This window comes from Protomyctophum parallelum, assembly GCF_964188405.1.
Source record: "Protomyctophum parallelum genome assembly, chromosome: 21".
In the NCBI taxonomy this organism is placed as follows: domain Eukaryota; kingdom Metazoa; phylum Chordata; class Actinopteri; order Myctophiformes; family Myctophidae; genus Protomyctophum; species Protomyctophum parallelum.
This window is the reverse complement of record NC_139713.1, coordinates 4922081-4948313: the sequence shown is the minus strand read 5'-3', so window position 1 is coordinate 4948313 and position 26233 is coordinate 4922081. Positions and strand designations below refer to the sequence as shown.

At 45.1% G+C, this 26233-nt stretch overlaps 1 protein-coding gene across 1 annotated transcript in view; it reads left to right on the top strand.

The window, feature by feature from the left end:
- The window catches only part of mctp1b (multiple C2 domains, transmembrane 1b), a 114068-nt gene that overhangs the window by 67492 nt on the left and 20343 nt on the right, over positions 1-26233 (top strand). The window contains exons 6-13 of the mRNA XM_083793825.1: positions 259-297; positions 2861-3031; positions 8685-8815; positions 10814-11000; positions 12209-12302; positions 12987-13089; positions 14556-14658; positions 15498-15599. Of these exons, the coding sequence (XP_083649951.1) occupies positions 259-297; positions 2861-3031; positions 8685-8815; positions 10814-11000; positions 12209-12302; positions 12987-13089; positions 14556-14658; positions 15498-15599 (930 nt within the window). The remainder of the gene's footprint in view (positions 1-258; positions 298-2860; positions 3032-8684; positions 8816-10813; positions 11001-12208; positions 12303-12986; positions 13090-14555; positions 14659-15497; positions 15600-26233) is intronic.

Below are 26233 nucleotides of genomic sequence, written 5' to 3'. Positions count from 1 at the left end.
TCCACACGCTATACGTCCAACCAGGGAAACTCCCCCCTGTCAGGTGTGACTTGGACTCAGGCATGAAGGAAGCATGAGTTCAAGTCCATTGCTCTCCCCGGGTAGGCGGAGGGTGTGTAGAGCCCAGGATCACATTAGATAATTGACACAGGGGTGAAAAATGGGTTATACAAAATCATGGGATTAAAAAAAAGTAAGTGACAACGTGCTGCTTTAAGGAGAGATTACGTCTAAATGAATGTGTGTTGTTATGTTCAGACCATGCTGCTCCGGAGGTCCTGGAAGCGATCCAGCAAGGTAACGATCTAACAAATAAAGATAAAACATCCGTCATCAACATCCTCACAGTAGAATCCAGCCTCTGCTCATCAGCATTTCTCATCAGCTTGTGGACCGCTATTGGTCTTTTTTCAAGTAGTATCCTTGAATCAAGTAAATCAAGTAGTATATTTAAATCAAGTAGTATCCTTGGAAAAAGACCAATAAACTGGTCGAAACGTTCTATGTCCTGACCTGCTGTGATTGTGAATACATACTTTGGAGCGTTCACAAAAAGAGTGAGTTGCGAGCCTTTGCTTTTCTTTAGGTATATATCTGCTTTCCAGACAGATGCGTTGTTGTTGGCTAGCGTAGATGAGAATTCCTATCGCTTCCTTCCGCCTATTGTCTGTATAGTTCTGCAGCTCTGGCAGTGAGTGTAGGAAACTCTTAAGTTGATATCCGTTATTAAACCGTTCACTCCCATATCGTTGCTGTCGGGCCAGGAACCTCCATTATCTCTGTGTTCAGTGTTGTTTTTGGCAGCACATTTTTTATTTTAGTTTTAGTCACATTTTAGTCACCTGGAATACAAGCTCACAACGTTGTTGTGAGCAAGATCGTCTATTTTCAGCATGCAACCAAGCATAAAATGACTTTTAGTTCTACTGGATTTGTTGTCCACTAGTCCCTTCCTAATGTTTTAGTCTAGTTTTTATTTGTTGACAAAGTAGAGGGTATGCGCATGCTTAAAGTGAATGGCAAATCGAGTGGCAAAGCAACAGGCAAAGTGAGTTTAATCGTTGTTTAATGTTGTTTAATGCAATCAGATATGACTTTTCTGTTTGGATGTAAATGGGCTGTCAAGGCCAGAAAGTAGTTTGTTGCCACTCTGTAGGCGTTCCTGCATAACTTCCGGGTTTGATGATGATGTCACGCGCATATATACCCTCTATTGTCAGTATATTTAGTCTTAGTTTTAGTCGTCATAGCTTATAGTTTTCATTTAGTTTCCATGTAGTTTTCCTCAGTGAAAAAAGGTAGTCGACGAACATTTTTTGTCATAGTTTTAGTCGACGAAATCAACACTGACACAAAGGCATCAGTTACTTACTTATTAGTATTAGTACTTTTACTTATTAATTAAAGTAAAAACTTTGAGTAACTTTGAGTACTTTTCCTGCCACTGCCTGATTGTCAGACTGAAGCAGGCAGATCCAGGCTATTAAGAACCCACGCTGTTCGCCCACTAGGTGGCAGTCTTTGCCCCCTCTGTGATCTACTCCTGTCAGTAACAACAACGAGCACATGTGTTGCATCTTCATGCCATGTCTTTTTATCGTTCTGCCAGCCTTGCAAAATAAGCATCTTCAGCAACAACTTTAGTTTCATGAAGAGTGTGATTGAAAACCCTTGCTAGTTGCTACCATGTTGTTGGCTTGCGCTTTCGATAAAAATAATTCAGCTCGCTTGGCCACCTTCACTGCCATAACAGTATTATATTGTTAGTCCGGCAGCCGACAGGCTTCTTTTGTTTAAAGTGGGACATTTGGTATAAAATTATTTTTTTAATAAATATTGTACATTCATGAATCCACTTGCGGCTTGGGCATTTTTTTTATAGGGATTTCTTGTGACCCTACCACTTGTGCTGACCTCATCACATTTGTCATGACGTCTATGGCCGTTTTTAGCCCAAGGAGTGTTTTTTGTGTAAAACTAATGCTTGGAATGGATTCAGAATCATGAAAACCTCCTATTTTGACACGTCACAAGGAAAGTTTGACATTTCTTCCTGCCATAGGATGTTAGTGGTAGGGTGACGGTCACAAGAAACCCCTATGAAAACAATTGCCCAATACAGACAGCCGTTCAGCAAGTGGATTCATGAATGTATGCATATAGACAGATATTTTAGGCCAAAATGTCCCAGTCGTCCAACTCGACTGCCGGACTATATGTCTTATTGTTCACTGTAAGAGTCCACTTTGTACACTTGCATTGTTAGACTAATGCTGTCGTATGACTGTGCATAAGTTTGCTAAAGTGTAGAGGGGGCACCCGGATTTGAACCAGGGACCTCTTGATCTGCAGTCAAATGCTCTACCACTGAGCTATACCCCCTTGTTACACGGCAGGCAGAAAACACAGCCCTGTTCCTTTTGTTCAAGGCTATAGGTCAACAAACACTAGATTCTCACTTTAGCTAGCCTGCCTCTATTTGTGTGTGTGTGTGTGTGTGTGTGTGTGTGTGTGTGTGTGTGTGTGTGTGTGTGTGTGTGTGTGTGTGTGTGTGTGTGTGTGTGTGTGTGTGTGTGTGTGTGTGTGTGTGTGTGTGTGTGTGTGTGTGTGTGTGTGTGTGTGTGTGTGTGTGTGTGTGTGTGTGTGTGTGTGTGTGTATTCCTGCACTATACCTGCATCGAGTGATCTTGGTACATAGAAGTAGAATCTATTGAAGATTCTGACCTTCAAAGTACATAATTTTTGTTTTGATTGTATTGCTGTATTGTTCTTTCTGCTTTGGCAATGTAAACGTATGTTTTCTCATGCCAATAAAGCCCTTTGAATTGAGTGTGTGTGTGTGTGTGTGTGTGTGCCCCAGCAGCAGCAGTCGTCTCTGCGTCTCTCAGAGTTCCACCAGAAGGCCCAGCTGTGGCGAGGCATCGTCAGCATCGCCCTCATCGAGGGCCGGGAGCTCCTCCCCATGGACGCCAACGGCCTCAGCGACCCCTACGTCAAGTTCCGCCTGGGAGACCAGAAGTACAAGAGTAAGGTAACCACGCCACCTGTACTGTACTGTACGTTACTGTACTGTACTGTACTGTACTGTACTGTACTGTACTGTACTGTACTGTACTGTACCACCTATTGACCATTAGCAGACGGTGGCCATGTTTCCATCAGCACTTCCAAACTCCAGCACCTTCACAGAAAAACCAAGTCCAAACTAAGTCGCCATAATTTATAAATATAGCAGTGGCTCACGATAACCTCAGCCTGCTGGCCAACATCTTCCCCCAAATCAGAGGGAGTTCCCTGTGGCTCAGTGGTTAAGATGTTGGCTCTCCACACGGGAGAAAATGGAATGGAATGGAAATTAGCCCTGTGTGAGGTCAAAAGGGGGGTGAGTGTAGCAGAGTGCCTCACAGCCTCATCCTGATGACCTGAAAGTCTAACATCTCCCCCGAGTCACAGGGAATTCCCTTTGGCTTTGCAGACAGTGACCATGTTTCCGTCAGAGTTTGGAAGCACTCGTTTTCAATAAAGCAACGTCCTGCTGCCTCCTGCATTGTGTGCTAATTATGAACAGGTGGTACACAGGGCAGTTGGGTGATATCTAACGAGCACTTCCAAACTCCAGCACCTTCACAGAAAAACAAGTCCAAACTAAGTCGCCATAATTTATAAATATTGCAGTGGCTCACGATAACCTCAGCCTGCTGGCCTAAGAGACTAACATCTTCCCCCAAATCAGAGGGAGTTCCCTGTGGCTTAGTGGTTAAGATGTTGGCTCTCCACATGGGAGACCCGGGTTCAAGTCCCATGGGTTAAATGCCGAGGAATTAACCCTGTGTGAGGTCAAAAGGGGAAGTGAGTGTGGCAGAGAAGTGCTCACAGCCTCATCCTGATGGCCTGAAAGTCTAACATCTCCCCCGAGTCACAGGGAATTCCCTTTGGCTTACCATTTGCAGACTGCCGCCATGTTTCCATCAGAGTTTGGAAGCACTCGTTTTCAGTAAAGCAATGTCCTGCTGCGCATTTCCTAATGCGCATCAAAGAACCGCATTCTACTCCGAGCAAAAACGGGGGTTTCGCTTCGCTTCCAATCGCACTTGATTACGATTCGGTGCAGGTGTGAATGCAATCCGCGGTAAATAAAGGAAATGAAGCAAACAATGTGGCGGGTGAGGAGCTGAACACAGTTGGAGACGGAGAAGGCATATTTTACGCAGCGCAAAGATGTCCCGTTAACTTGGATAGACGTGGTCGAATGAGGAAGCCCTGATCGAAATGAGCACGAGTACATTAAACAATTGCTTAAGAAAACACATAAAAACACTGCAGTGTATTATAGCCAGGGGGCACGACACATGCACGTTATGAGTATAATTTTATCACCATAGATTTCACTGTGTAGGCTAGTTTATGAATGGAACACATTGATAAAGGTCCCCCCTGCTGCGTTTCCAATTGCTGCGGATGACAGTGTGAAGGCAAACCGCAGCAAATTAACTATGCAAGAATCCCAATTTCTCCGCCCATACGCATCGAGTCTACCGAAGTATTTGGTGTGAATGTGACCTTAATCGTAGCAAAGCTCTCTGGTGTGAATGTGACCTAACATCTTCCCCCAAATCAGAGGGAGTTCCCTGTGGCTTAGTGGTTAAGATGTTGGCTCTCCACACGGGAGACCCGGGTTCAAGTCCCATGGGTTAAATGCCGTGGAATTAACCCTGTGTGAGGTCAAAAGGGTGGGTGAGTGTAGCAGAGTGCCTCACAACCTCATCCTGATGACCTGAGAGTCCAACATCTCCCCCGAGTCACAGGGAATTCCCTTTGGCTTTGCAGACTGTGACCATGTTTCCGTCAGAGTTTGGAAGCACTCGTTTTCAGTAAAGCAACGTCCTGCTGCCTCCTGCATTGTGTGCTAATTATAAACAGGTGGTACACAGGGGCATTTGGGTGATATTTAACAAACACTTCCAAACTCCAGCACCTTCACAGAAAAACAAGTCCAAACTAAGTCGCCATAATTTATAAATATAGCAGTGGCTCACGATAACCTCAGCCTGCTGGCCTAAGAGACTAACATCTTCCCCCAAATCAGAGGGAGTTCCCTGTGGCTTAGTGGTTAAGATGTTGGCTCTCTAGGCCCAGGCCGTAGCGTAACGGTCTGGGCACCGGACTGGTGATCCAGTCGCGGTGTGCCGCGGGTTCGACTCCCGAACCCGACACGGCCTTTACCGCATGTCATCCCCCCATCTCTCTCCCGTTTCCTGTCAGCCTACTATCTGTCCCTTAAAAAATCAATAAAAGGCGTAAGCCGCAAAAAAATATCCTAAAAAAAAAAAAAAGATGTTGGCTCTCCACACGGGAGACCCGGGTTCAAGTCCCATGGGTTAGATGATGTAAAAATCCCAGACCAGAACCCTGTGTGAGGTCAAATGGTGGGTGAGAGTGGCAGAGTGCCTCACAACCTCATCCTGATGGCCTGAAAGTCTAACATCTCCCCCGAGTCACAGGGAATTCCCTTTGGCTTACCATTTTTTGCAGACTGCGGCCATGTTTCCATCAGAGTTTGGAAGCACTCGTTTTCAGTAAAGCAACGTCCTGCTGCCTCCTGCAATATGTGCTAATTATAAACAGGTGGTACACAGGGCAGTTGAGTGATATCTAACGAGCGCTCCCAAACTCCAGCACACAAAAAGAATCACCTGCAACAAGGACACAAAGTAGCTCATAACATGTATACAGTGGATTTTTATGAAACAAACGCTTTGAGGATAGAAAGAGAATAATTCAAGCTTTCCGTAACAGCTGCAATGTTGGTGAGTTTGACGTTGTTTAATACAATCAGAGAGGACTTTTCTGTTTGGATGAATGGGCTAAGATGGCCGCGGCCTGCATATGGAGAACACTGTACCTTCTTCACCAGAAAGTAAGGTACAGTGGTACACCACCACCTACTGTACCACCTCTCATCTCTTTCACCATATTCATTTATCTTTATTATAATCAAGCTTGTAGAGTTGCCATTTTAGCGAGAGAAAAAATGTGAAAATGCTAATCTTTGAATATAATTTTTAACTCCAATCTTTGCTTCTGGAGGGGTCCCTGGAACAAAATATTTTTCAGATGGGGGTCAGCGTGGCCAAATAGATTGTGGGGGTCCTTGACATGAAAAAGTTTGAGAACCACTGATATAGTTCAACATCCAAACACTTTTCAAGACTTCAAAAATGTAAAAAAAAAAAAAAAACGGGAACCCCTTTTGGTGTTTTTAAGCATTGTGTTGTACTTTAGCTATAGGACAATAGCAGATCTACAAACTCATATTATTATTATTATTTTTGAAAAATCGTGAAAATGTGGCGCAAATCTTTGAATATATATTATTTCAACGTTTTGTACTCAAATTTTTGCTTCCCTGGAACGACATATTTTCAGATGGTGGTCCGCGGCCAAATACATATATTTCTGGGGGTCCTTGACATGACATAGTTTGAGAACAACTGACACACAGAAACATGAGGTTTTTCAGAAAACTGTCATGATTTAGAAGGCATTTGTAGAATCGTCCTCCGGTCTAAATGGGCAGCCAGCAGTATACTACATACTTGGGAAAATGTGCTAAATATTTAGAGGGGGCACCCGGATTTGAACCAGGGACCTCTTGATCTGCAGTCAAATGCTCTACCACTGAGCTATACCCCCGTGCTATCAATACAGCAGGGTTGACCTATTTGCATATCTGTGTGTGTGTGTGTGTGTGTGTGTGTGTGTGTGTGTGTGTGTGTGTGTGTGTGTGTGTGTGTGTGTGTGTGTGTGTGTGTGTGTGTGTGTGTGTGTGTGTGTGTGTGTGTGTGTGTGTGTGTGTGTGTGTGTGTGTGTGTGTGTGTGTGTGTGTGTGTGTGTGTGTGTGTGTGTGTGTGTGTGTACTGTAGGCTATTACTATACTTGTGAGGAACCGTTTTCTGGTCCTCACAAAAAGAAAAATGGTTGTTTTATAGAAAAAGATCTGTTTACAAGATAGAAAAAGATTCCGTTTGGGGTTCGTTTGTTAGGCTTATTAGGTATTTAGAAGTTAAGTTTAGTGATTTGAGATATGCCTGGTTGTTGGTTTATATTTACTAGACCTGTACGTGTCCGTCGTCGCAGTCGGCCAGTGGCCTACTGGGTAACGATGCGATTTGGGAACCTAATGATATACGTTGTCATAGCACCCGTTTTTACTGTCAGCCGGTTGTCCCACATGGAGATCTGTGTATGTGCCTGTGTGTTAAGACTGCAAACTATAACGTGTTCCTTCCACGCGCTACGTCCAACCAGGGAAACTCCCCCCTGTCAGGTGTAAAAGGAGCAACTTGGACACTCAGGCATGAAGGAAGCATGAGTTCAAGTCCGTTGCTCTCCCCTTGTCCCCATATATGGGGACTAGGTTGGTCTCCCCTTGTCCCCCATATATGGGGACTAGGTTGGTCTCCCCTTGTCCCCCATATATGGGGACTAGGTTGGTCTCCCCTTGTCCCCCATATATGGGGACTAGGTTGGTCTCCCCTTGTCCCCCATATATGGGGACTAGGTTGGTGGAGGGTGTGTAGAGCCCAGGATCACATTACGTGATTGACACAGGGGTGAAAAATGGGTTACAAAATCGTGGGATAAAAAAATAATTTTTTTTATAAAAGACTGCAAACTGAAAAGTGTACCTGGCAATACATTCGGCCCACTGGCAGAGCCTGATTGGTTGAGCCTCAATTGGCCCGAGGCAGAGGCTGGAAATTGCACAGGTGAAAGGAGTTTTGGCCTCATTAGGCCCACTAAAGGCAGAGCCTGACCATGCAGAGCCTTTTTGTGGTGGTTCTGGAGAACCGTGGGTCCGATCGACTCGATACCGGGCACTGCACTCCCTGTGGGGGTGTGGAACGAGTGTGTCGAATGTGAAGTCGGTGGGTCGAACGGTTCTCGAGTTACGTGCATTACAACAACCGTACACACAAGTACGCACATACAGTATGCAGAGACGTGGTTCAGGTTCAGGTTTATTTGTCATGTGTGTAGATACAGAGTATAAATACAATGACAATTATTTTGCTCAGAGCACTCTCAGTCTTACATACACACAGGACATAAACAAACATCTAGTGAAGTGACAAAACAGTGCAATACAGTTCAAGGTCAGCTGTTCAGCAGCCTGAAGGCCTATTCATAGTCTGAATTTTCGGTGGTAAGGTGACCACCTCTCCGGTGGTGAGCTGACCACCGGAGCTGAAATAACGCTGAGCGGTGGTGAGTAAAAACAGAGAGAAGGGCTGGAGCGGTGGCGGTGGTTTGCTCTTCACCGCGGCTCGTGACGTCATGTTGTAGTTCGGTGGTCACCCCACCACCGTAAATCCAGACTATGTATGAGCCTTGACTGCCTGGGGGTAGAAACTGTTACTGAGACGGGTGGTACGAGATTTGATGCTCTGGTAGCGTTTTTTGGAAGGGAGTGGTTTGAACAGGGTATTTTATAGTAGGATTGCACACTTGTCCCGTGCACTCAGCACTGTAAGCTTGTAGATCTGCTATAGTTTTCGGATTTAGGCTCATGGTTTACAATGATCTAAAATGATGTTATTTGCTTGTTTGGTTTTGGTTGTGTTTTCTTCGTGCATGCGTGTATGTGTGTGCGTCTGTGCATGCGTATGTGCGTGCGTGTGCAGACCGTGCCCAAGACCCTGAGCCCCCAGTGGAGGGAGCAGTTTGACCTGCACCTGTTCGAGGAGACGGGGGAGGTGCTGGAGATCACCGTCTGGGACAAAGACACGGGACGCCGGGACGACTTCATTGGCCGGTCAGTAAAGACAGGGGGACGCCGGGACGACTTCATTGGACGGTCAGTAAAGACAGGGGGACGCCGGGACGACTTCATTGGACGGTCAGTAAAGACAGGGGGACGCCGGGACGACTTCATTGGACGGTCAGTAAAGACAGGGGGACGCCGGGACGACTTCATTGGACGGTCAGTAAAGACAGGGGGACGCCGGGACGACTTCATTGGACGGTCAGTAAAGACAGGGGACGCCGGGACGACTTCATTGGACGGTCAGTAAAGACAGGGGGACGCCGGGACGACTTCATTGGACGGTCAGTAAAGACAGGGGACGCCGGGACGACTTCATTGGCCGGTCAGTAAAGACAGGGGGACGCCGGGACGACTTCATTGGACGGTCAGTAAAGACAGGGGGCCGCCGGGACGACTTCATTGGACGGTCAGTAAAGACAGGGGACGCCGGGACGACTTCATTGGCCGGTCAGTAAAGACAGGGGGACGCCGGGACGACTTCATTGGCCGGTCAGTAAAGACAGGGGGACGCCGGGACGACTTCATTGGCCGGTCAGTAAAGACAGGGGGACGCCGGGACGACTTCATTGGCCGGTCAGTAAAGACAGGGGACGCCGGGACGACTTCATTGGCCGGTCAGTAAAGACAGGGGACGCCGGGACGACTTCATTGGCCGGTCAGTAAAGACAGGGGGACGCCGGGACGACTTCATTGGCCGGTCAGTAAAGACAGGGGACGCCGGGACGACTTCATTGGCCGGTCAGTAAAGACAGGGGACGCCGGGACGACTTCATTGGACGGTCAGTAAAGACAGGGGACGCCGGGACGACTTCATTGGCCGGTCAGTAAAGACAGGGGGACGCCGGGACGACTTCATTGGACGGTCAGTAAAGACAGGGGGACGCCGGGACGACTTCATTGGCCGGTCAGTAAAGACAGGGGGACGCCGGGACGACTTCATTGGACGGTCAGTAAAGACAGGGGACGCCGGGACGACTTCATTGGACGGTCAGTAAAGACAGGGGGACGCCGGGACGACTTCATTGGACGGTCAGTAAAGACAGGGGGACGCCGGGACGACTTCATTGGACGGTCAGTTAACTCATTCTGACCTGAGATCAGATTCTAAAAATGTCTTCTACATCCTGACAGTTTTCCATTCTGACCTGAGATCAGATTCTAAAAAATGTCTTCTATGTCAGTCGCTCTTCGATTTTTCAAAAATAGCAGACCTACAAGATCATAGCGCGCCACTCGGTGGCGCGCTATGAGCTTGTAGGTCTGCTATTTTTCAATAGCTAAAGCACGACATCATGCTAACACCAAAATGGGTTCATTTGGTTCGCTTGGTTTTCAGTAGCCCTCGGAAAACCCAGGCGTTCCTCCGTTTTTATTTCCAGGGAGAGAAAAAAAAAGAGTCTGGCACTTCAATTGGGCATAGAGTAGCAGCAGCGCAAACGTCGATCTCTCTTTGCTGATTTCTGATCGTCTGCACCTTTGTTAAATTGACGCACACACACACACACACACACACACACACACACACACACACACACACGTACACACACACAGTCACACACACACACACACACACACTCCTCTGTCGCTCTAATTCATTAGTCTCATGTCGCACAGCTGCGTTTAGAATAGATTCTCCAGTTGCATAGGTGGAGCCCAGGCTAGGTTTTCAGTGCTGAACATACAGTAGGTTTTCTAGAAAACTCATGATTTAGAAGACATTCTGTAGAATTGACCTCCGGTCTAAATGGGTTAAAGGGAAACTTCACACTTTTTGCAAAAAGAAAAAAGCCAGTGTCTCTGATGTCATGGACACTGGGCTCACTTCCTTCCTGGACTACATGTTGTCTCAGTAAGACAGCCCTCCCCCCTATCCACAAGGAGGAGCAGTGCACCACCAAAGCATTATGGGAATTGTAGTCCAGGATGTGAACCGGATGTGTAACCGGAAGTGTTATTTTTTTTTTTACCTTCGACCTTGACCTTCAGGTGTGAGCTGGACCTGTCCACGCTGGCCAAGGAGCAGACGCACCACATGGAGTTACCTCTGGAGGACACTAGGGGCACTGTGGTGCTGCTGGTCACGCTCACCGCCTCCTCGCACGTCTGCATCGCAGATCTACAAGTGACGCCGCTGGACGACCCCGAAGAGCGGCGTGAGATCCTGCAGAGATACGTAAGAGAGAGAGAGAGAGAGAGAGAGAGAGAGACTTTTATTCAATTAACCCATTCTGACCTGAGATCAGATTCATACGAGGTTTCCACTGGACACACACTGTGTCTGATTAACCCATTCTGACCTGAGATCAGATTCTAAAAATGTCAGTCGTTCTTTGATTTAAAAAAAATAGCAGACCTACAAGCTCGTAGATCTGCTATTTTTCAATAGCTAAAGCATAACATGATGCTAACACCAAAATGGGTTCCCGTTCTGAATGGGTTAAGCATTATTATTTATTATTACTTTAGCCATTGAAAAAATGGCAGATCTACAAGCTCATTGTGGTGCGGCACTCCGCGCTATACGAGCAAGGATGGCTTCATTTTTAGCTCGCTATAGCATTGACGCTATTTATTTAGCATTAAAGATGGACGCTCCAGTCAGATGTCAGTCCAGTGTTGTGTGCTGCGTTGAAATCGACTCGTTATAGTCTGCGGGTTGGCTCTGCGTCCAGCAGGAGGCAGTATATATGGGTTAATTAATGTCATTTAATCCAGAGTTTATAGTATTTTATTTACCGTTTTTTTTTTAGCATCCATCGTTATAGCCTCCGTTGGCATCCCATGGTGTGTAGATCTGTGTTCCTTTGTTCAAGGTTAGGTCAACCTCTATTTGCATATCAATGTGTGCGTGTGTGTGTGTGTGTGTGTGTGTGTGCGTGTGCGTGTGTGTGTGGCTGGTCAAATACTGTTCTGTCTCAGCTACTATGGGCAGTCTGTCTGTCTGGAGAAGGCGTTGTTTCATTTATCCCTAGGTGGCTTAAAAAACCCAAAACAAACATCCTGTTTAGTAGTGTCAAGTAATAGTATGTAAACAATGTGCTATATATATATATATATATATATATATATATATATATATATTACTATATATACTTCTTTTGTGTGTTAAACATGTGCAGCAGCTATATCTGGTTGTTGGACCATATAATGTATAACCTAATTCTGATCAGTGTTTGGGTCTATTGTATTACGCCTCTTGTGCAGATCCAAATAAAATAATTCAAGTGTGTGTGTGTGTGTGTGTGTGTGTGTGTGTGTGTGTGCGTGTGTGCGTGTGTGCGTGTGTGCGTGTGTGCGTGTGTGCGTGTGTGTGTGTGTGTGTGTGTGTGTGTGTGTGTGTGTGTGTGTGTGTGTGTGTGTGTGCGTGCGTGGTTTCCCCAGGGCATGTGGCGGTCTCTGTCCAGGTTGAAGGATGTGGGCGTGGTGCAGATCAAGGTGATGAGAGCCGAGGGCCTGATGGCTGCCGACGTCAACGGTACGGTAACCGTCTTCAACTGAGCACGCACACACACACACTGACCTGAGACCAGATTCTAACGCACAGAAGAATGGTGGTTCTTTAACGCATTCTGACCTGAGATCAGATTCTATGACGCACAGAAGAATGGTGGTTCTTTAACCCATTCTGACCTGAGATCAGATTCTATAACGCACAGAAGAACGGTGGTTCTTTAACCCATTCTGACCTGAGATCAGATTCTATAACGCACAGAAGAATGGTGGTTCTTTAACCCATTCTGACCTGAGATCAGATTCTATGACGCACAGAAGAATGGTGGTTCTTTAACCCATTCTGACCTGAGATCAGATTCTATAACGCACAGAAGAACGGTGGTTCTTTAACCCATTCTGACCTGAGATCAGATTCTATAACGCACAGAAGAACGGTGGTTCTTTAACCCATTCTGACCTGAGATCAGATTCTAAATCTTCTAATCTTCTAAATCCTGAGTTTTCAAAAAATAGCAGACCTACAAGCTCGTAGAGCGCCACTCGGTGGCGCGCTACGAGCTTGTAGATCTGCTATTTTTCAATAGCTAAAGCATGACATGATGCTAACACCAAAAGGGGTTCTCGCCCCAAAATGGGATAAACAGAAGATACAGTTCACAGTGCCTGACAGATACTGTGGCACGTTGTGTTGTTGGTTGTGCTGCAGGTAAAAGTGACCCGTTCTGCGTGCTGGAACTGAACAACGACAGACTACAGACACACACCGTTTACAAGAACCTCAGCCCGGAGTGGAACAAAGTCTTCACCTTGTGAGTCCCTCTATCCTCTCTCTGGCCCTCATTTATCAACCGTGCGTACGCCAAAATATGGGTGCACGCCGACATTACCGACATTTTCGGCATTTACCATTTCCGCCAAAACTTGAAATTGAACTTGAGTAGGACAAAAACTGTCGTAGAACAGCGGAGCAGCATTGTTTGACCAGCCGAGAGGCTGTCACAGGCATCTAAACATATGTGTTCACTCCTAAAATGTATAAAACTAATAATACAAATATATTTTGTAAAGGCATGTCATATGAAATTGGTAGGATATTTCCAAGTGTGCAAGCAATTAAAATCGCGCAATTAAAAACAATGTTGCAAGTCATGCTTAAGCCATTTAAACAGTGTTTTGCATGAGCGCATACCGTTAGCCCCCCCCCCTCCTGCAATAGTTAACTTCCATCGAGAGGCATTTGCATAGCTGCAGCTATAGCTCTTCTTTTCGCAGATAAGCCTGGGACCGAGGCTATGCAGCTATAGTCAAGTCTACCAACCAACGGGTATGGCTACTGCAATCTACAGCCATGTCTTTCTCGCGTTACGTCTCGTCCTTTTAATTAAGGATAAACCCGACGCTCGAATGCCAAATGTGCCGTGCCGGCGTGCCAGCCAGCGCAAGTGCAGGGGTATCGAGTGGACCACATCGGAGATAGGCTAACCCAGCCAGCCCACCAGTGCCAGTGCCATGTACATGAGGCTGGTTTAGGCAGCACATTAATATAATTGACAGTTGACACTAGCCCAGCCACTGCAGCGACCCGCGAGGCAATCTAAATAGATTGTCATAAACGTGCATGGTCACGGTGTCATGGACGGACCACCACAAGAGACAGACAGGACAGGAGGGAGGAGATGCACCTAAAACAGCAGCGTGTGTGCGGCTGTGCGCCACTATTTAATTCATGGTTCGCAGGTTCAGGTTTTCGTTCACTAATATATTTTGTTGTATATTGCAAGTTGCGTGTGCGTGCGTGCGCCTGTGTGTGTGTGTGTGTGTGTAAGAGGGGGGGTGAGGCGGGCAGCAAGGGGAAACTTTTTTATTTGCTTTTTCCATTGTGTAACTATGGTTACCATGCGTTGTTTGGTCGTATTGCAGAACGTTCATGTCGCAAAAACGAGGGCGAGGCTTGATTTCATAGAGCGTGCCAGATAGATTTCAGCCGTGACATTTATTAAAGTGAGAACGAAATTAAGGAAGGATCAGCTGTTTGCGATCACTTTATAAATGCCGTGGCGACGTGGGTGTACTACGAAACCTGCACTCGAATCTGTGGCAGATTTTACACTCGATTGATAAATGAGGGCCTTAGTCTCTCTCTCTCCCTCTCCTTTATCCTCTCTCTATGACAAAGAAGAATGTTTGTCGACTACCCTTTTTCACCCTTTTTCACATGGACCTCCTCCTCTTCCTCCTCCATCAGTAATGTGAACCTCCTCTTCCTCTTCCTCAGTAATGTGAAAGACATCCACGCTGTGCTGGAGGTGAGCGTCTATGACGAGGACAGAGGCCCCAGTGCAGACTTCCTGGGAAAAGTGGCCATTCCCCTGTTACAGGTATGTGTGCATGAGTTTACAGTACCATTCCCCTGTTACAGGTATGTGTGCATGAGTTTACAGTACCATTCCCCTGTTACAGGTATGTGTTTACACTAGTACCATTCCCCTGTTACAGGTATGTGTTTAGTTTACACTAGTACCATTCCTGTAACAGCGGGTTCCGTGTCAATGCATGTTTTGTGATTATAATTTTTTTAATATATTTTTTATCCCACGATTTTGTAACCCATTTTTCACCCCTGTGTCAATCATCTAATGTGATCCTGGGCTCTACACACCCTCCGCCAACCTAGTCCCCATATATGGGGGACAAGGGGAGAGCAACGGACTTGAACTCATGCTTCCTTCATGCCTGAGTGTCCAAGTTGCTCCTTTACACCTGACAGGGGGGGAGTTTCCCTGGTTGGACGTGGAAGGAACACCTTTCCCCTTCCTTTCCCCTCTATCAGGCGCCCCGGCTGGCCAGGGGGAGGCAGTTTAGAGACCACTGAGTTCCTTTCCCCTCCATCAGGCGCCCCGGCTGGCCAGGGGGAGGCAGTTTAGAGACCAGTTCCTTTCCCCTCCATCAGGCGCCCCGGCTGGCCAGGGGGAGGCACTTTAGAGACCAGTTCCTTTCCCCTCCATCAGGCGCCCCGGCTGGCCAGGGGGAGGCAGTTTAGAGACCAGGATTTTGTGATTGATCTGTTGTGTCTTCGCAGTGTGTGTCCTATCCATGTCCATGTCCTCCTCCTGTCCTGTGTAGGGACTCTGAGGTCCCACAGGTTGGTGTTGGGTCCTAGTACACGTCCCTGGTTGTGTCTTTTTGAGAATGTTATTATTATGTTGTTGTCGTTCAGATGCGTGCCGGGGGGGAGAAGGCGTACGTGTTGAAGAATAAGAACCTCACCGGTCCGACCAAGGGACTCATCTACCTGGAGACTGAAGTCATCTACAACACCGTGAGTGTTAAATACTACAATGTACATTTTCAACACCGTGAGTGTACTAAATACTTCTATACCTGCACTACAATGTAAATTTACAAAAAGGAAAGGAAAGGTACTATGTTTACCCAGGGTAACTGGACTAAGGAAAGGAAAGGTACTATGTTTACCCAGGGTAACTGGACTAAGGAAAGGAAAGGTACTATGTTTACCCAGGGTAACTGGACTAAGGAAAGGAAAGGTACTATGTTTACCCAGGGTAACTGGGCTAAGGAAAGGAAAGGTACTATGTTTACCCAGGGTAACTGGACTAAGGAAAGGAAAGGTACTATGTTTACCCAGGGTAACTGGACTAAGGAAAGGAAACGTACCATGTTAACCCAGGGTAACTGGACTAAGGAAAGGAAAGGTACTATGTTTACCCAGGGTAACTGGACTAAGGAAAGGAGAGGTACTATGTTTACCCAGGGTAACTGGACTAAGGAAAGGAAAGGTACTATGTTTACCCAGGGTAACTGGACTAAGGAAAGGAAAGGTACTATGTTTACCCAGGGTAACTGGACTAAGGAAAGGAAAGGTACTATGTTTACCCAGGGTAACTGGACTAAGGAAAGGAGAGGTACTATGTTTACCCAGGGTAACTGGACTAAGGAAAGGAAAGGTACTATGTTTACCCAGGGTAACTGGACTAAGGAAAGGAAAGGTACTATGTTTACCCAGGGTAACTGGACTAAGGAAAGGAAAGGTACTATGTTTACCCAGGGTAACTGGACTAAGCTCAAGAACTTGTTTACAGCCAGGCCCTGCTCATAGAACATTTCATGGTAGAGGTTCAATGCCTTGCTCAAGGGCACTTCAGCGGTGGTAATTTATAACGCGCCGGTCCGGGGATACGAACTATAGCGACCTTCCGATATCAAGACCGCTCCGCAAACCGTTCGGCCACAGCTGCCTTAAAACACCTTGAGTGTACTAAATACTTCTAACCTGTACTACAATGTACATTTAGCCATGGCCCAATTGTGGATGACTTTGTTTCTTGGTGTGAAGAGGCATTTCTACAACTCAATGTCACAAAGACCAGAGACATGCTTATTGATTCCCGTCTCCGTCCACTGTGTCCACCAGCTCCTCAGAGCAGTGTTATTGATGTCCACTGTGTCCACCAGCTCCTCAGAGCAGTGTTATTGATGTCCACTGTGTCCACCAGCTCCTCAGAGCAGTGTTATTGATGTCCACTGTGTCCACCAGCTCCTCAGAGCAGTGTTATTGATGTCCACTGTGTCCACCAGCTCCTCAGAGCAGTGTTATTGATGTCCACTGTGTCCACCAGCTCCTCAGAGCAGTGTTATCGATGTCCACTGTGTCCACCAGCTCCTCAGAGCAGTGTTATTGATGTCCACTGTGTCCACCAGCTCCTCAGAGCAGTGTTATCGATGTCCACTGTGTCCACCAGCTCCTCAGAGCAGTGTTATTGATGTCCACTGTGTCCACCAGCTCCTCAGAGCAGTGTTATCGATGTCCACTGTGTCCACCAGCTCCTCAGAGCAGTGTTATTGATGTCCACTGTGTCCACCAGCTCCTCAGAGCAGTGTTATTGATGTCCACTGTGTCCACCAGCTCCTCAGAGCAGTGTTATTGATGTCCACTGTGTCCACCAGCTCCTCAGAGCAGTGTTATTGATGTCCACTGTGTCCACCAGCTCCTCAGAGCAGTGTTATTGATGTCCACTGTGTCCACCAGCTCCTCAGAGCAGTGGTATTGATGTCCACTGTGTCCACCAGCTCCTCAGAGCAGTGTTATTGATGTCCACTGTGTCCACCAGCTCCTCAGAGCAGTGTTATCGATGTCCACTGTGTCCACCAGCTCCTCAGAGCAGTGTTATCGATGGCCGGTCAGTAGAGTTTGTAACTAATTACTCATATCTCGGGACAATAATAGAGAATCGTCTGAAATTCTACTGCAACACTGAAATGGTATGTAAGGAAGGCCAGCAGAGCCTCTTCTGTTTAAGGAAGTTAAAGTCCAAATTCCAGGTCGACAAATCACTGATGATTTTGTTTTAGAGAGCCTTCATTGAGTCTGTCATCTCCTTTGCTGCCATTTGCTGGTATGGCAACATCGGTGTCAGACAGAAAAATGCCCTTAACCAGTTTTGGGCGGGAACCCCTTTTGGTGTCATGTTATGCTTTAGCTATTGAAAAACAGCAGATCTACAAGCTCATAGCGCGCCACTGAGTGGCGCGCTATGAGCTTGTAGGTCTGCTATTTTTGAAAAAAATCGAAGAACGACTGACATAGAAACATAGCTTTTTTCAGAAAACTGTCAGGATGTATAAAAGACATTTTTAGAATCTGATCTCAGGTCAGAATGGTTTAAGCGGCATTGATTGTCTACATGAACAATGTAATATGTATTTATATTATATATTATATGCCACTCCAGCATGGTTGGCGTTACGTTGAAATTGGTGACCTGCTGAAATATGTGACAATCTTGTAGAAACAATCACATAATGTCAGACAGTGTCCCAATGTAAAGTTCAACCTTAGACTATATTTAAAGACTTCCATGTAAGTTGTGTGAAGTCCACATGATGATGGTCACATATTTCAGCAGGTCACCAATATTACCATAACACGGCCATGCTGGAGTGAGCAAGTGGAATAGATTCTGGGTATTGGAATTTGGCTAAAGGGAATTCCCTGTGACTCGGGGGTTGATGTTAGACTCTCAGGTCATCAGGATGAGGTTGTGAGCAGCGCTACTCTGCTACACTCACCCACCCTTTTGACCTCACACGGGGATTACCTGATGCGAATAACCCATGGGACTTGAACCCGGGTCTCCCGTGTGGAGAGCCAACATCTTAACCACTAAGCCAAAGGAAACTCCCTCTGATTTGGGGTAAGATGTTAGACTTTTAGGCCAGCAGGCTGAGGTTATATTGTGAGCCAGTGCTACAGTTAAGTAAGTTGCTTGTAAATATTAACTGTGCGTCAAGACTGTGCGCTGCAGCCCATTTCACCCACTTGTTTTACTTTTTAATCATCTCTAAACTGTAATAGAGATGATTCTGGTTCTACTTTTGTACTCCATTTCTGCTAAGGGATTTACCTTCATGTTTTGTCCAACATGTATTATACATTATTTCCTATACCCAGTATTGTACAGTGTTTATATAGTTGTTGTTGTTGTTAGCACAGTGTGAGGAGCATATATCACACACCAACATTCACATTCACCGCTTGTACTTGAGTCACAACTAAACTCAGCACTTTAAGAGTTTAAATACATCTTTACATGGAGCCCAGTGCGGCCTGCAAGAGTTTAGTTATTTTCTCTTGAGTGACAAAAATATACATTAGTAGATTTTATATATTGAGGGAAATACACAGTAAAGAAAGAGTAAGAGGTACCCGTGTTGTTCTAGAGACACCAGGTTGAGGTACGCGGAGCCCATGAAGTCATCTTGAAGACCAAAGTCATAGTCAAACACCTGCGGAGAAGAAACATATATATATATGTTAATACTATTTGACACGCAGCCGCTGCCCTGAACACACACACACACACACGCACACACACACACTCACTAATCAGGGACATTGCACACACATGGTACGAAGCTGCTTCTATTAACCCATTTAGGCCTGAGGTCAAACATTTCTGAAATACCCATGTTTCTGTATTAGTGGTGCTCAATATTTCATGTCATTGTCAAGGACCCCAAAAATTATATGTAATTGGCCCAGAAGCAAAGATGGAAGTGACTCTTTGTTGCATATTTCCGACATTCATCATTCTGTACATCTGACGGCTTTCTGGAACAGTAGTTTTACTTGGCGGCCAAATTACAATATAATATTTGGGGGTCCTTGACGTGAAATAGTTTGAGAACCACTGATATAGAAACCTGTCAGACAGAATCAGACAGAAAACTGATTTAATTAATTAATCAGCCAACTTAAACAGTAAGCCAAAAGGAGTTCCCTGTGACTCGGGGGAGATGTTGGACTCTCAGGCCATTTGACCTCACACGGGGTAGAGGGCTGAGGGGCGGATTTAACCCATGGGACTTGAACCCGGGTCTCCCGTGTGGAGAGCCAACATCTTAACCACTAAGCCACAGGGAACTCCCTCTGATTTGGGGAAAGATGTTAGACTCTTAGGCCAGCAGACTGAGGTATTGTGAGCCACTGCTATATTTATAAGGGTTAGTTTGGACTTTTTTGGGGCTTGTTTCTAAAGTGTAGTTGTTTATTTGGGCTTCTTTCTAAAATATTGAGCGTCACAGTCCCGCCCCCTTTCATGACGACGACAGACCTGGAAAAGCATTTCCCATTAATATTTCCCATAGACGTTTCATAAAGTATTTATTTAAAGACCTTTTAAGCCTCAGACAAAGCCAACTCTTGACAACAAACACAATCTTTTGGGGCCGAACAAATAATTAGAAAGGAAAAAAAGGGCATGGAGAAATATTTCCTGGTGCCCTCGTCGTTCTGAAAGGGGGGCGGGACTGCAACGTTCTATTTCCTACAGCTTCCAAAAATTCCAAAAATCTGAACTAACCCTTTAAACAGTAAGCCAAAGGGAATTCCCTGTGACTCGGGGGAGATGTTGGACTCTCAGGCCATCAGGATGAGGTTGTGAGGCACTCTGCTACACTCACCCACCATTTGACCTCACACGGGGAATTTTGCCATAACCCATGGGACTTGAACCCGGGTCTCCCATGTGGAGAGCCAACATCTTAACCACTAAGCCAAAGGGAACTCCCTCTGATTTGGTGGAAGATGGTAGACTTTTAGTTGTGAGCCACACACTGCTACATTTATGAATTATGGCGACTTAGTTTGGACTTGTTTTTCTGTGAAGTTGCTTGCAAATATTGACTGTGCTTTTCTGAGCACGTCGGCCAGATTCCTGGAAAAGCTTGCCCCAGCGGCATTCTGCCGCGTGGGAGGAGCTTCATTTCCATCCACCAGCTGTCTAAAAACCCGGAAGAGACGCCGGCAGACAGCTTCTTTTGGCTGTGCATGGAGGTTCAGGTGTGCCCAGGCTGTCTGAGGGAGAGCTGCAGGGCCCTTTGTAGAGCCTGTTGCAGTTCACAACTATCAGTTTGGGTTGTTTTGTTCCCTTGTTTTTGCCTTCAGGTCTTTATTTCTATTATCAGTTTATGCTAGTTTAAAAATGTCATGTTAATTTATAATTGTACTAATTGTATATACACGCGGGCACTGACTGTGCACACGCACACACACACACACACACACACACACACACACACACACACACACACTCAATAATCAGGGACATTGCGCACACATGCTACAAAACTGCTAAAATGGCCGGCCGGCATAGAAGAAGTGACTGTTTGGAAGTGACTCTTTGTTGCATATTTCCAACATTCATTATTCTGTACATCTGACGGCTTTCTGGAACAGTAGTTTTACATATAATTTGTGGGGGTCCTTGACATGAAACAGTTTGAGAACCACTTTTTTTAGAATCAGCCTTGGGTCTAAACCACCATCCTGACTAAGAGCAACCTGGGGACCACTAGCCTCGGTCCCAGGCTTACTTATCTGCAAAAAGAAAAGCCTGGTCACAACCTAAGGCAGAGAAGCTATCGGCGGTTGTATCCTCCGGAACAGCCATCAAATGTATTTCCCCAAGATACGATATTTTCCCGACCAATCACAACACTTGTTTCATTCGCAGAGAATGTAAACTGTAAAGCATCAACTATTTAAAGTGTAGTTGTTTATTTGGGCTTGGTTCTAAAGTGTAGTTGTTTATTTGGGCTTGGTTCTAAAGTGTAGTTGTTTATTTGGGCTTGGTTCTAAGTGTAGTTGTTTATTTGGGTTTGGTTCTAAAGTGTAGTTGTTTATTTGGGCTTGGTTCTAAAGTGTAGTTGTTTATTTGGGCTTGGTTCTAAAGTGTAGTTGTTTATTTGGGCTTGGTTCTAAAGTGTAGTTGTTTATTTGGGCTTGGTTCTAAAGTGTAGTTGTTTATTTGGGCTTGGTTCTAAGTGTAGTTGTTTATTTGGGCTTGGTTCTAAAGTGTAGTTGTTTATTTGGGCTTGGTTCTAAAGTGTAGTTGTTTATTTGGGCTTGGTTCTAAAGTGTAGTTGTTTATTTGGGCTTGGTTCTAAAGTGTAGTTGTTTATTTGGGTTTGGTTCTAAAGTGTAGTTGTTTATTTGGGCTTGGTTCTAAAGTGTAGTTGTTTATTTGGGCTTGGTTCTAAAGTGTAGTTGTTTATTTGGGCTTGGTTCTAAAGTGTAGTTGTTTATTTGGGTTTGGTTCTAAAGTGTAGTTGTTTATTTGGGCTTGTTTCTAAAGTGTAGTTGTTTATTTGGGCTTGGTTCTAAAGTGTAGTTGTTTATTTGGGCTTGTTTCTAAAGTGTAGTTGTTTATTTGGGCTTGTTTCTAAAGTGTAGTTGTTTATTTGGGCTTGTTTCTAAAGTGTACTTTGTTTATTTGGGCTTCTTTCTAAAGTATAGAGCGTCACAGTCCCGCCCCCTTTCATGATGACGACAGACCCGGAAAAGCATTTCCCATAAATTTTTCCCATAGACGTTTCATAAAGTATTTATTTAAAGACCTTTTAAGCCTCAGACAAAGCCAACTCATGACAACAAACACAATCTTTTGGGGCCGAACAAATAATTAGAAAGGAAAAAAAGGGCATGGAGAAATATTTCCTGGTGCCCTCGTCGTTCTGAAAGGGGGGCGGGACTGCAACGCTATATTTCCTACAGCTTTAATGTTCCCTTGTTTTTGCCTTCAGGTCCCTGCCAATTACAATATAATGTTTGGGGGTCCTTGACGTGAAATAGTTTGAGAACCACTGATATAGAAACCTGTCAGACAGAATCAGACAGAAAACTGATTTCATTAATTAATCAGCCAACTTAAACAGTAAGCCAAAGGGAATTCCCTGTGACTCGGGGGAGATGTTGGACTCTCAGGCCATTTGACCTCACACGGGGATAATTCGTGGTGCTGGAGCTGCTTTGAGAACATGGGTGGATTTAACCCATGGGACTTGAACCCGGGTCTCCCGTGTGGAGAGCCAACATCTTAACCACTAAGCCACAGGGAACTCCCTCTGATTTGGGGTAAGATGTTAGACTTTTAAGGCTAGCAGGCTGAGGTTGTGTTTGAGGCACACTGCTACATTTATAGATTATGGTGACTTAGTTTGGCTTTACTTTGAACTGAAGTTGCTTGCAAATATTGACTGCTTTTTTTGGGCTTGTTTCTAAAGTGTAGTTGTTTATTTGGGCTACTTTCTAAAGTATAGCCAACAGCCGAGTTGACAAATCATGAAAATAAACAAAAAAAGATTGGGCCGAACAAATAATTATAAAGAAGGGCAGGCCAGGGTACAACACTCTTTTTGTTTTTGTTTTCTTCTTTCTAATTATGTGTTCGGCCCACCATTTTTTATGTTTAGTGTCATGATTTGTCAACTCGGCTGTTGGCTTTGTCCGAGGCTTACAGATCTTTAAATAAATACTTTATGAAACATCTATGGGAAAAATGAATGGGGAATTATTTCCTGGTGCCCTCGTCGTTCTAAAAGGGGGCGGCACGCTCCTACAGCTTTAAGTCCAATAATCTGAACTAACCCTTTAAACAGTAAGCCAAAGGGAATTCCCTGTGACTCGGGGGAGATGTTGGACTCTCAGGTCATCAGGATGAGGTTGTGAGGCACTCTGCTACACTCACCCACCATTTGACCTCACACGGGGAAGTGTGATGAGGTTGAGGGGCGGATTTAACCCATGGGACTTGAACCCGGGTCTCCCGTGTGGAGAGCCAGCATCTTAACCACTAAGCCACAGGGAACTCCCTCTGATTTGGGGGAAGATGTTAGACTCTTAGGCCAGCAGGCTGAGGTATTGTGAGCCACTGCTATATTTATAAGGGTTAGTTTGGACTTGTTTGGGGCTTGTTTCTAAAGTGTAGTTGTTTATTTGGGCTTCTTTCTCTTTTTTTTTATGATCAGTACTTTATTTTAGATTTTTTACAAACGCAAGCAACAACAGCAGAGTACGTATTCATGGATAGACAATTAAGATAGATAAGATAAACAAATAAAAATAAAGGGGAAAAAAAAGGAAAAATCGAATTAAAATGTGAAAATAGTTTACATTATTTACACGACCAAACACAGCATCATCAACCGTATCATAATGTGTAGTAATACAATAAACAATCAAGAGGGCATTGCCTGACCATGGATCTATTTGGGCTTCTTTCTAAAGTATAGAGCATCACAGTCCCGCCCCCTTTCATGACGACGACAGACCTGGAAAAGCATTTTCCATTAATCTTCCCCATAGACGTTTCATAAAGTATTTATTTAAAGACCTTTTAAGCCTCAGACAAAGCCAACTCATGACAACAAACACAATCTTTTGGGGCCGAACAAATAATTAGAAAGGAAAAAAAGGGCATGGAGAAATATTTCCTGGTGCCCTCATCGTTGTGAAAGGGGGGCGGGACTGCAACGCTCTATTTCCTACAGCTTTAAGTCCAAAAATCCCAATGTTCCCTTGTTTTTGCCTTCAGGTCCCTGCCAATTACAATATAATGTTTGGGGGTCCTTGACGTGAAATAGTTTGAGAACCACTGATATAGAAACCTGTCAGACAGAATCAGACAGAAAACTGATTTCATTAATTAATCAGCCAACTTAAACAGTAAGCCAAAGGGAATTCCCTGTGACTCGGGGGAGATGTTGGACTCTCAGGCCATTTGACCTCACACAGGGAAGTGCCAGGGGTGGATTTAACCCATGGGACTTGAACCCGGGTCTCCCGTGTGGAGAGCCAACATCTTAACCACTAAGCCAAAGGGAACTCCCTCTGATTTGGGGTAAGATGTTAGACTTTTAAGGCCAGCAGGCTGAGGTTGTGTTTGAGGCACACTGCTACATTTATAAATTATGGTCACTTAGTTTGGACTGAAGTTGCTTGCAAATATTGACTGCTTTTTTTGGGCTTGTTTCTAAAGTGTAGGGTTTTTTTTTTAATGTTCTGTTTATACATTTTTAGTTTTTTTACAAATATAGAAGTAAATTGAGAAATACAAACGGAGTACCGTTTCTAAAGTGTAGTTGTTTATTTGGGCTACTTTCTAAAGTATAGCCAACAGCCGAGTTGACAAACCATGAAAATAAACAAAAAAAATTGGGCCGAACAAATAATTAGAAAGAAGGGCAGGCCAGGGTACAACACTCTTTTTGTTTTTGTTTTCTTCTTTCTAATTATGTGTTCGGCCCACCATTATTTTTGTTTAGTGTCATGATTTGTCAACTCGGCTGTTGGCTTTGTCCGAGGCTTACAGATCTTTAAATAAATACTTTATGAAACATCTATGGGAAAAATGAATGGGGAATTATTAACTGGTGCCCTCGTCGTTCTAAAAGGGGGCGGCACGCTACTACAGCTTTAAGTCCAAGAATCTGAACTAACCCTTTAAACAGTAAGCCAAAGGGAATTCCCTGTGACTCGGGGGAGATGTTGGACTCTCAGGTCATCAGGATGAGGTTGTGAGGCACTCTGCTACACTCACCCACCATTTGACCTCACACGGGGTCCACTGGCATAACCCATGGGACTTGAACCCGGGTCTCCCATGTGGAGAGCCAACATCTTAACCACTAAGCCACAGGGAACTCCCTCTGATTTGGGGGAAGATGTTAGACTCTTAGGCCAGCAGACTGAGGTATTGTGAGCCACTGCTATATTTATAAGGGTTAGTTTGGACTTGTTTTGGGCTTGTTTCTAAAGTGTAGTTGTTTATTTGGGCTTCTTTCTAAAGTATAGAGCGTCACAGTCCCGCCCACTTTCATGACGACGACAGACCCAGAAAAGCATTTCCCATTCATTTTTCCCATAGACGTTTCATAAAGTATTTATTTAAAGACCTTTTAAGCCTCAGACAAAGCCAACTCATGACAACAAACACAATCTTTTGGGGCCGAACAAATAATTAGAAAGGAAAAAAAGGGCATGGAGAAATATTTCCTGGTGCCCTCGTCGTTCTGAAAGGGGGGCGGGACTGCAACGTTCCATTTCCTACAGCTTTAAGTCCAAAAATCCCAATGTTCCCTTGTTTTTGCCTTCAGGTCCCTGCCAATTACAATATAATGTTTGGGGGTCCTTGACGTGAAATAGTTTGAGAACCACTGATATAGAAACCTGTCAGACAGAATCAGACAGAAAACTGATTTCATTAATTAATCAGCCAACTTAAACAGTAAGCCAAAGGGAATTCCCTGTGACTCGGGGGAGATGTTGGACTCTCAGGCCATTTGACCTCACACGGGGATAATTAGTGGAGCTGCTTTGAGAACATGGGTGAATTTAACCCATGGGACTTGAACCCGGGTCTCCCGTGTGGAGAGCCAACATCTTAACCACTAAGCCACAGGGAACTCCCTCTGATTTACAGTAAGATGTTAGACTTTCAAGGCCAGCAGGCTGAGGTTGTGTTTGAGGCACACTGCTACATTTATAAATTATGGTGACTTAGTTTGGACTGAAGTTGCTTGCAAATATTGACTGCTTTTTTGGGCTTGTTTCTAAAGTGTAGTTGTTTATTTGGGCTACTTTCTAAAGTATAGCCA